Source organism: Triturus cristatus, chromosome 3_2 (assembly GCF_964204655.1).
Source record: "Triturus cristatus chromosome 3_2, aTriCri1.1, whole genome shotgun sequence".
Taxonomy (NCBI): domain Eukaryota; kingdom Metazoa; phylum Chordata; class Amphibia; order Caudata; family Salamandridae; genus Triturus; species Triturus cristatus.
In genome coordinates this window covers 231,061,249-231,073,501 of record NC_140584.1, presented here as the reverse complement: position 1 = coordinate 231,073,501, position 12,253 = coordinate 231,061,249, and the positions used below count along the sequence as shown (strand labels likewise).

The 12,253-nt window shown below is 39.7% G+C and overlaps 1 protein-coding gene across 1 annotated transcript in view; it reads left to right on the top strand.

Moving 5' to 3' along the window:
- Window positions 1-12,253, top strand: part of LRP1B (LDL receptor related protein 1B) — a 3,634,433-nt gene that overhangs the window by 1,541,992 nt on the left and 2,080,188 nt on the right. Inside the window, exons 13-14 of the mRNA XM_085647014.1 lie at window positions 6,554-6,773; window positions 11,701-11,890. Coding sequence (XP_085503140.1) covers window positions 6,554-6,773; window positions 11,701-11,890 — 410 coding nt within the window. The remainder of the gene's footprint in view (window positions 1-6,553; window positions 6,774-11,700; window positions 11,891-12,253) is intronic.

The window sequence follows — 12,253 nt, the reverse complement described above, 5'->3', positions numbered from 1 at the left end:
CTTCCAGGGGTCTGCTACTGTTGTCCTTTGTGTTTGCTATACTGATGTATTTTTATGTATATATTTAAGTGTGATGGCAAACTTAATGACTAAATAACACACAAAAAATACTGCATGTAAATGTGCATACAGCATATTTAACAACTAAGCTAATCCAACGTTATCCCATCTAATATATATGCTGCTCAAAATCTAAGAGATATTAACTGTAACCCCCCCCCCTTATTTAGAATTCTCATTATCCTCAATGTCTTGGCTTTTACACTCGAGTGTCAGACATTTCCCTGAATAGGTTATATGATCTGTCCAATGCTGAATTTTCTGATGACATCAACCAAAAAGAAATTTGTGAATTGCGTTTTGCAATTTTGGATGACTGGGTAGAACATTTCTACATCCCATTTGAAATGGAGATAGCACTATCAGGTGTTTGCAAGCTGGTCAGAAGTTCAAGCATGTGCAACAGAAGCAGCTCAAGCAATGATAGTACCTCAGAATGTAGGTGCTGAAGTGATCATAATTCTCTTCTACAACAACTGAACATTTTATTTATTACATTGGTCAGCTGAAGAGATTCAGCAGATTCAATATTGCATTTTAAAATGTGGCAACCTAATTAGGTCAATATCTAGAATTAATAAGAGTGTCTGCATTGCAAAATAAATTATTCATGCAGCCACATTTCTGAACTGTGCTTGTGTTAGGTAATAGCAAATACTCTGTATTTCGCCCAAAACCTTGGATGGGGTATTTGTGAATTCAGAATTACAAATTATAAGTCGATAGTTGCTGTGGATGCGAGTTCTCTATAAGTAATAATTTCACTATCTTCTGAGGTGCAGTAAATGTTTCAGGAATTTAGACCTGAGCTCAACCCCAGGTAGCCATTACTCAGAGCAGACTGGCATAACTTAAGAAAATGTATAAAGCATTAGGAGTACCCAAAAAGTTATAGTTTATAAAAGTAGAGAATAATTTGATTAACTAAATGACACCAAAATAACATAAATCCAAAAAAGGGAATCAGAGATGTTAATTTCTAAAGTTTTATATAGAAAAGGCCCCAGAAAGCTTTAAGCTCCAATCTGGGTCAACTGGTTGTGGTAGACCGGAACCTAGGTGCAATTTGAGGCTGGCCACGATAGAGTGTGGGTTGGATACCTCAACCAGGATCGGCATGGTCAGAGGTTTTACTGTGGGTCTTTTTTCTAGATGTCAAAATCCTTCAGCATTTCAAGGGAGCACGCTGTCTCCCAAGAGGGCTCCGCAACATTGAACAGGTGTTGAACGAGTGCCAGTGAAGGTGCTGGATTAGGCGGGAAATTCTCAGAGTGGGAAAATTCAAAGTTCGGATTCCTTCAGCATGATGAGCCTGCAGGCTGTAGCTGAAGAGTGCTCAGCAAGGAGGGAAAGCTCTGAATGGGATCAGATTGTATCTTCAGCCCAGGGGCAATGTACTTTGGTCAAGTTGACTTGGTTGATTTATCCTGGTCTTCCAGAGGTCATTAGAGGTAAAATTGTTTGGGACTCAGATGTTTCAGTTTGTTACGAGAAGTACACGTTGACACAGCTAAGGGTTCCATGACCTCAGGAACAGCTATAGGGGGTGGAGGCAAGATTCAGTCCACCATAAGCCACGAGCTTGGTATAGCATATGTCCCATTGGAACTGCTCAGCTGGGCTCTTCAGGAAAAGGCTTCTTACTACCTTAACATGAGTTTAGCCAACTGACCCATGTAGTCCACTTCTTTGTCCTGAATACAAGTTGGAGCTTGACCCCAAATCAGGTTTCCTTCAAGTCTCAAACAGAAGGTGAAATCCTTATGTTCTTTGTCAGGTCCAAGGTGTTCTTGAAAGGGTCCTGGGGATACAACTTTTATGCCGGCACCAGCTTCTAGGTGGGAATGACTCCTGTCTCCCCCAAAACCAATTGGATAAATGTTTTGAAGGGTTACCATACCCACTTTCTCAGCATTTCCTGTGTGCCGTACTACAAAAAATCCCACAGTGCCCCACCTTTATTCAAGATGTTGAAACCCTTCTCCACTTGTGCAAATCCTGTGTGCCCACCCAAGAGGTGTCGGTCGACAAATTAGCAACCTCTCCTCTGTGGTCACTTCAAATCAGTTCTGAGGCTTGGTTCTACCCCACTGGGAATGGAGCCTGCCTGGATGGGGGCGCAAAGAAATTTGTATGTGTCCAGTTGTCAGATAACATTTCCTGTGACAGTGGAGGCCTCTTTGAAGTTATCCATGTCCCTGGGCACTGCCCAAATGGTAATCCCACCAGAAGACCAGAAACCCACCTCCCCACACATACACACCCAGACCTTTGGCCATGCTTTGAGAACAGTTTTCACATTTCATTTGGAGCTTGAGCACTGAGTGGGCTGCAGCTAGAAGTAAAATGTCAATAAGCTTTCAGATGCTTTAAGTATGGAAAAGATAGCTTTCTAAAACTACCATTACCTTTATGTTCAGTTAAAAATAATTCACAAGTGTATTTGATTTCAATAAATATTGCAAATAGTCAATGAATGACATTTTTAAGTTTTTCCTAGTCAAAGATAGCAACATTAAATTTAATATTGCATCTCATTGTTTCTCTTTGGGACAGCTAGCCTTGCAAATGTGAAAATAGCTTTTAGGAGCTAGTCACTGTAATGGCATTATTAATATTAGCGTTCTACGTGTCCTACTTTTAAGCACCATGCACTCTGCCTTATGGGCTATAAGGCATACTTAGGGGTGACCTAATAATATTTACAAGGGAGGTTTAGAGCTGCAAATGTTATTTAAACTTCTACAGTCATGCTACAACTGTTATTTTAGTGGGTGACATAGGTGCTGCAGCCCACAAGTGACATTTAACTTACATGCCTAGGGCTCACATTCTACCATATACTAGGGATGTAAAGGTAATCTACATATGGTAATTAGGTGTAAAACAAATGTCAACATGTTTAGGGGTCAGAGCACTTGCACTGGGGCCTGGTTAGCAGAGTTCCAGTAAAAAAAAATCAACACTAGTCCACAAAAATAGTCACTTTCCTGTACAATAGTAGAACAAATAATGGCACATATAATGTTCAAGTTAATCTGTACAAGTATTATCTGCATGTCACCAAAAAGAATGGGACCCATAAAATGGTAACCGCAAAATGGAATCTCACACACAACTCACTAAAAACTACCCACAAATGTAACTTGAACACATCCTTGTTGGAAAAGAAGAGGCAGTGGCGGCCCCTCTGCTAAGGTGGAGGAGCATTACCTCACTGCACAAAAAGGAAACATGAAATGACAATAACATATCATTATAGTCATTTTATTTTTCCGATTGCATGCAGCCTGTGTCTTTTTGTTCAGCGGGACAGGCCTGGCCAGGGGAGGGGTGGTTTTGCACATAAACTGTTTGGCTGACCCTCTTGGGCTGAACAAACAGTTCAAGGGCACTTTGCATGTTCCTACTAGGCTGCATTACACAGCCTGGTCAGGAACATGTGGCTCCCTGTTCAAGTCTGAGCACCGATCCACAGCGCTCAGGGGAGCCTGTGTGCCGCGTGCTTTCTGCTGCCAGCCAGACTGCAGGGGAAGAAGGAAGAGGGGAGTCAGCGGCCGGCCAGCCGTTCTAAGGTAGGTTTTTATTTATTAATTACCCCCCTGCTCCCTCCGCATCACTACTCTCGTCCAGTAGAAGTTGCTGCTGGGAAGACGTCCTGTCTTGCATAGCTTGGGAGAAAACACACCAAGCCCGTCTACTGATTTCCCATAGTGAGTTTCTGGATTTTGGATTTCTGACCTTAGTTTGCACAACAGACATGCATTTGGACTGTGTGGACTGAAGAGAAAGACCATACACACACTTCTTGTGCATGCAGTGTAGCCCTTTTTAACTGTTGCCTTCACAGGGATAGTTGCCAACTGGCCTCTTCTGTTTACATTTGACTGTCAGCCACCTGCAACTGGGTCCTTCACACTATCCATAAGGAGCAAATATCTGAACCTTATGTATGAGTAGCAGGATGGGTATAGAATGTCTGTGCAGTGGTTGATTGGGTACCCCAGAAAATTGATTTTGGAGCTCTGTGTGAGTGGTACATTGGAAGAAGATTGGAGAGAGACCACCAGATAGCAATGTGAATTGCAGGGCTTCGCCAAAGCACTCCTATGTTCCTTTGTAGTGGCCCAGACTCTTGGATGTAGTGGGTACATCTCTTGCCACCTTTCTGCTCCCTTCTTTCTCTGAAGTGCTATCCCAAAAAATTGGCAAGTTGCTGAGCAGAGAGGCCTCCCCCTCTATTGTGTCTTTTGGGTTGAGTTAACCTATCAGGGAGCTCCCAACCTTAGCCCACCTACCTGCTGACACTAGTAGACTGATACTGTGGTTTGAACATTCTGAGATGAATACACATAAGTTAGGAACTCCCTCAAACAAGTCCCAGATCTAATCTCGGCCTGCAACCTTGTTATAAATAGAAGATAGAAATCCCTAATCTGTGTGCCGGGATTTCTCATTGATCAGCAGCAAGAGTCACAGGGTGTTTACACAAAATATTGGTGAAAGAATATCTTGAGGAAAAATTATCAGAACAAGAATATTGAGGACAAAAATACTGTTAAGGTATGTTTTGATAGGTAAGCAAAGTTTTACCATGTATAACTCCACATATATGAACGCCGGTGATATGCATGTCTTCAAAAACATGCACGTATGTGAAGAATTGTAAATTTATACTTAATTATTTGCATTTACCTTCTCGATATTTTGGTCCTCGATATTCTTGACATGATGTGCTGTTCACACAATATTTTTGTTTCGATATTCTGTCAGCGATCCGACTTAAACAGCAGTGGAGATGGAGAAATACTCACTGACTGTCATCTCCCTTTTAGCAGCTTCTAAAACAGGCAACTTGAGGGGAGAAACCCACTGACTTCTGGGAAGAGGCACTGTATTTAATCTTGCTCCAAGGACTGGTTGCCTAAGAGTAGGGTGCCTTGAGAAGCTGTGCAGAAAGAACTAAATTTGGCCCGCCATAGCTCACTGGAGGAACTACACCACTGGACTATGTAATGAGACCTTGTGACCCTGGATCCACCCTTCGTGTCCTGGCAGCTCCCTAAATATATTTTAGTGTATGAGCACCCAGAACCTCTTGCCCTTGCTGGTCTGTAGTCGATTGCAGAAATGTTTGGCAAGACCCCCAGCTCCCCAAAGTGAGAAGGACAGTCCAGAACAAAGGGAACTTCTGAAAATGTGAGCCACATAGAATAACAATAGCCATTGGTGGTTGATCCACAAGAATAGAAAGCATTTAAGAAAGTTTGGTTCCACACTGAGATCTCACCAGTAATTGCTAATCACAACCACTCACCCGCGGTGGGCTCTTCATTTTATTTGTGTTGTATGCTTGAGATTGGGCCTGAGGAAGACCCATGGTAGGAGTTTATCCTGTCCCGGATCACAGCACGTGGAGTATGCCTTCCCTTATCTGTTCCTAGGTAGCCTCATCTCTGTACTAGATATGTACACCAGCGCACTGCAGCAAGAGTTGGGGATGTCAGAGACAGCAACAGAATTGGCGGGGTCAAAGCAGAGTCTGCACAGTTGTCCCCATGGGTTGTGCAGGGAAGCTACCAACAGCAGTGGTGTGGGGCCCACCACCTAGCCACCAGAGAATGGTTCTGTTTGTATGGAACTAAACAAGTGTACAAAGCAAGAGTAAAACATTGTGTGAAGCATGCTAGTGTTTGGAAAATGTGTCACTTTACAAAGAAGCTGTACTAGTTCAATGTCCAGTGGTTTTAATTAAATGTGAGGTCCTAGGGTTATCAGAGCAATGCTGCCCATTTATCTTTCAGTGGAAAACACTGACTGCGCCTTTAAGGTACCTTTATCCACCGGAATAGCCTAGAGCAGTGAAGCTGGTTCTCCTACACACCAGCTTCTCCCCACTTATGTCTATGTGCATGATTGTTGTCTTCTGACTTTCATGTATAATAATGAGTAGTATGTTGTGATTTAAACAATGTTTATTTATATACAAAATCAGTAGCTGAACAATGATTTATCAATGGCTGTTGCATTTTTCATTGAGTTCTGGGTTTTGTCCCACAGTACCTGTTATACTGCGAATGGGGAGTACCTCTCGAATTGTGGTAAAAAGCATGGTACAACTTATACTAACATTTGGGAACAATGACACTGTGTTACCTAGGGACGTCTGAAAAAGTGCGCAAAGTCACGATTTTCTGGAAAAAAAAGCTGTTTACTGTTATTTCACATTCAATATAAACTTGACACTGAAAAGAATAATACAAAAGTATAGAATTTGAATAGCAGTGCATCCTAAATATAATTCTTACTTGAAATGCTCTTTTTTACACTAAAAAGTGCAATAAAGCAATACATAGCTCAATAAATTGGTGCAAGTGAAACAAAATGGAGGAATTAAGCAAACCTCTTTCCTTATGCAAAATCTTGGTAGACAAAAACATCTTATGAGATGTGTATACTTTTTTTTCTAAGTTATTGTCTTTTTTCTTATTAGATGGATGTATTGGACCGACTGGGAGGAAGACGAAATAGACCACAATGTTGGGAGGATTGAAAAGGCATGGATGGATGGTTTCAACAGACAAATATTTGTGACATCAAAGATGCTCTGGCCAAATGGCCTGACGCTAGACTATGACAGCGGCATTTTATACTGGTGTGATGCCTATTACGACCACATTGAAATGGTATTTTTAAATGGATCCAACAGACAGGTAAATGGGAATTATGTTCTACCATCTTTTGGACTTGAATTTGCCCTTTTTTACTCCTAATATTTAGAAAATGAGTGGATGTTTCTATCATATTAGCAGATTTTCAACATCACACTGCAAGGCCCACAAATGAATGTTTATACACTCTGAATGTAAGTTAAAAAATAATCTCCTCTACGGCCTACATTATTAATGTAGATGTAGTTTTATTTCTATTTTAAGTAACTGATGGTATCACTCTGTAGCATTTTGTTACAAAATCCTCCCCCCTTGCCCCATTCAACCTGAATTGTTTGTAATTAGCATCAACATCATCTTTGGTTTAACAGAAAATTATAGCAAATATTGAGTTTCCACTTTGATATCAAAAACATGTATTAACAACTTCAAAACTTGATGATAGAGAAGTACAAATTAATCACACAAATATTAATATATACTATGGAAAAGGCTTGATTGTGCACACTGTCAATGTTTTACAATAGAAATATATTTTTTAACTCATTTAAAAGAAAACAAGCCCCTTATAGCCTTGCTTCACACATTCACACATTCAACCATTTGCACATTCAGACTTATCCCTAACAAATTATTCATCATTATCATCCTCAAAATATCTTTATTCGGCCAAAGCCATATAATCAAAATATCAGCAAGAAAACACAAATATTTTACATTTCAATAAAGGCATAGACTCCGTCAATGGTAGATAAAGAACTCATGTGCATTTGATAGTGCGTGTATACCACAGGTTGTTAAAATTCATAATGTTTCCATAATAAGCAAGAAATGACAACAAGTTAATATTTCACCAAAGGAATAGACTCCATCAATAGGAGATAAAGTACTCATGTGCAGATAGATCATAGTGCATATATATAGCAGGTTGTTATGATTCCTATAGTTTCCTAGCTGCCACTCTAAAATAACTCTAAAATAACTCTAAAAAAAATCAACAATTCATAATTAATATCTGGTGAGTCCAGACACTGCAAACACACAGGACCATCCTTATAGTGCTTCAGGTTTGTCTTTTGCAAAATGAGGGTCAAAAAGGAAAAGCCTCAGAGCTGAGTACAAGGTGCAAAAGAGTATAATGTGACTAGTGCTTTATGTAGAAACATTATCATAACTGCACGGGGGAAGGTCATGTTGCCAAATCCCTTACAAATGAAAAGTGAATTTAGAGTGCAGTGTACATAACCTAAAAAGTGTAAAATAATTAACCCTGAGTGGGGTTTATACTCCATTATAAGTAGAACTCCATGGCTCCTTATTGTTGACACTGTTAAATATTTGACAACCAATTGTTTGGCCTCGGTGTTCTCTAGCTCTGAGTTCATACAATGGTCCAAGTAGTGTTGTTTAACCAGTTCTTTATATTCAGGCTTGATTTTAAGAGTTTTTTTATGGTTCTGAGAGATCTATAGTCTCGAAAGTTTCCCTCAGAAAGGAGAGTCAGGGAATCTGGTATGCCCTGTCAAGTGACAGACAATCAGTAATGCAAGTTCTTAAAAGCCCAGCCTCTGGAGTTCTCCGAAATTTGATCCACAGCAGCAGTGGTGCAAGCCCAATCAATTCCTCCAGGTATGGCATTCCAAGTTCCTCGTGTCATATGAGTGTGGCAGTGCCCCCACGAATCGACATTTATCTATGCAAGAAACAATTTTCAGCTCTTTGGAGAACCCCCACTTTTCAGTAGCCCTTTGCTAAGTGAGAATCCCCCATAACAAAATGCTTGGACCACTGCAGGTTGCAATATGTTTTTGAAAAATGTTCCTACAGGTCCAAGTCATTCAATAAATCTAAAAGGGTCTGTAGAACATTTCATGTGCGGGCAATGAGCACCTTATTATCAGCGTATAAATAAATGGGTGTACATTTGTTTCTCATACATGATAGGTATTTTCCGTTTTTGTTAATCCCATTTATGCATAGCAAGAAATGGAAAGCAGTCAGGATACACCCTATACTAACACCCTGGGTGGAGTTAATATGGGGTAAAATTTGCCAGAGGGGATGTAACACACTCTTGCTGTAAGTTTCTGATGTAAGCCCCTGATAAGGGTGAGAAGTTCTTTCTCAACGCCCATCCTGCCCATCATATTCCATAGCTTAGAGGGATTCACTAGGTACCTAACATCATATTTAAACTTTTAACATAATCCATCTTTTCAGTGTGTTTGATCAGTTCTTTCTGAAATGTTGGTTAACGTTCAATGGATCTAAAAACGATTGACATGCGTTTTGGTGGCTACATCATTTATACTGCCACCTTCTTCTGGACCAAACTTCAGTGGTCTATACATTGAGCAATCAGGATTTGAGGCTCTAAGGTCTCTCTTGGTCTTCCGCCACTCTATACCCATACAGAGTTATTGGTAGGAGATCTAGGGTGTGCTCTATATTTTCTATAGTCTGGGTGATTATATAGGCTATCATATCAAGGTTGCTCACTTCCAGTGCTGCAAATATTCTTTCATTCAGTGTTGTCATTCTGTCGTAGAGTATCTATTTCCCTAATGTATGATCTCATGACATTTTGCATTGCTTTCTCCCTGGCAGCTTCCTCGTAATTCTGCAGCATAACATAGCTTGCTCTGTATTTTTTTAAAGGGTAAACTCACCAGAGTCCATTGCAAGAATATCATATTCTGGTGCTTTTAGGGTACTTGCCAGTTTTCAATGTGGTGGATTATGAGTTTCTCTCATTATTTGATGACAATTTTACTGGAATTTGGTTGTCTTGGTTTTACTACTTCCTAGCCAATTGTATTGCACAGTCTGTGCTGGGAAATGTGCCGAGGGCACAGGCTGCAGATGTTTGGTAACCCTTAGCGCTTGTCACATTCACTGTCTCTCATCTTAATAATGCTTGAAGGAAATCTTGTTTGGGATTAATCTGATGGTGGAGTCTGTAATTTCAGTTCATTGCAGATGACTTGCAGTTACAGATTGAGGTTAGCTTGAAGAGTACCCAGTATGACAACCTGCAAGAGTGATTAAAAGAGATTAGTAAATAAATGAGTATCAGATGGTTCAACCTCAATGAGTCAATGACATTAACCATGATGTGCCAAGCAAACGCCAGCCATGAAGCCTTGATAAAAATGTATAGCCTTCCTGACTTGTTAGTCCATCATCCCAATGGGCAAGATAAAACAAAATCTTGGAATTTATCTAGGTATGAATTAATGAGTATTTATCAAGTTAAGGAATTAGTGACAGGTATTTATATTATCATCTATCTGTTTTGGTAAAGATGGTCAACCTTATGCCTACACAATTGAAATCAGGAGCAGTGGGGACTTTAGCAAACTCAGACCTAGAATGTTGGCAACTTACTTACCTGATGAATAAACTGCTAGTTGTTACAAATGCAGATGTGAGGCTAGGACTTGTCAAATTGGTTGTGTATTTGCAAAGCATTCACTTCTTCCTTGACTAAGGGTCGAGATTTCTGTATGGGTTAATGTTCTCAGTTTCATCCTCTGGGAAATCTGGTGGGAACAACATGGGTATCAGGACTTAACAATATACCCAATGTCCCATTTCAGAGTACAGAGTGGCAAACAGGTGAAAGTTCCAACCAGATTAGATACCAGGGGCAGGCATTCGAGAAAAGAAGCTTTTATTTCCTAGCCCTAAGATATTAGGATGGTCTTCCAGATGAAACTAAAGAGGAAACTCACCAGCATGTCTATCTGTTATCCAAATATTTTTTTTAGATAGTAAACAGATTGAGATCACTGTTAGGATGGTGTGTATATTATATTTCCGATAAAACTGGCATTTTGCTGCCAAAATAAAGAATGTAGTGCATGCAATACACACATTATTTCAAAAAATCAATATATCACATCCTCACCAAAAACATTCAGTGAACTGCTGACATTGAGGGTCTTATTACAAGGCCGGTCGGACTCGCGTCCGACCAACATCGTTTCGGAATGGAAACCACATGACTGGTAGCCGGAGGGTCCATCGGACAAATTAGGATGTGCCTGCCCATGAGGCAGTTCTAAACATCCATTTTTCCATTGCAGCTGGAAAAGGGCCACAGCACAAGCTGCATTAAAAAAATGGATGTTTCAGACATCCATGCACCGTGTGTCAGGCACCATGTGGTCCCTGGCACACAGGGTATGGATGTTTGAATAGTCATATTATGATCGTAAATAGTACCCAACTGGGACTATTATATCATAGTTTTTTGTTTGTAATCGAAGAAATCAACCTTAATAAATTGGCCATTTTGATTCTTTGCTTTCTTAAAAGGTTTTGATTGTTAATATCCGTTAAACCTGTGTTCTTCATTCATCTAATAGCCTTGTTAGTCGTGACATTTTAAAATTGAATTATTAACCTACACTGATATTCACATACAATATATCTAAAAAACGTATGGTAAAACATGTTTCCTATCACATAATTTGAAAGAGAGTGATTCATATGTAACACCACCTAACATGGACATAAAAAGTAATCATGAGATACTATTCACGGGTTAGTTTTTCAACATAAAATGGGTCTTAAAGTGGCATTTTAAATTAAATTAGAAATAGGATACTATGAACACAATGAACTCAAAGGGTGCCTGGTCATTTTTTAATAATCTCCTTTAACCCAATTTTTTCCTTTTTTGACCACAGCGTCTTTATTATGTATGATATAATTTGCTTGATTTAAGGCTATTTTATTGGGGTACTGTACCTCACTGAATTATGTGAATTAATAATTGAACTATGTATATATTATGCATGGGGGTCTTGTCACATAACCTAATGAGAAAGTATCCAGAATGCCCCAAGTATTCTATTTCGTATTTTCACAGTAGCAAGGACCCTGGTTTGGAAAGCACTTTCTACTATAGAAGTGAGAGCAAAAGATGTCACCCTGGTCGCTTATCATGTTGTATTTATTGCAGGTAGTGTGCAGCGGGAAGGAGTTAAATCATCCCTTTGGGCTGTCTCATCATGAGAACTATATTTTCTGGACAGATTACATGAATGGCTCAATTTTTCAACTGGATTTGACTACAAGAAATGTAACTCTTCTAAGACGTGAAAGACCACCATTGTTTGGACTTCAGATTTATGACCCACGGAAACAGCAAGGTATTGTAAAGAAAGAGCAATTGATTGCCTCGAATAGAAATGTTACAGTCCTTATGCTGATGCAGTTTTTTTTTCTCAGCTGTCTCTAAATCGTTTCTGTATTAATTTCCCAAACATGTAAATTACATTGTTCAAATAAATAAAGCATGTTTACGTCAAAATGAAATGCATTACATATATAGCTTGTGTATGTAACACTACAACTTTGAGACAATCCGAAAATTAGGGAAAACATTTGGGCTCATTTATGAGCCCCTGCGTCACTTTTGCGCCGCCGGTGCGTCACTTTTTGTGACGCACCAGTGGCATAAAACATGCGCGATGTTGCGCCGTATTTACAAAGTGACGCATCTAGGTAGATGC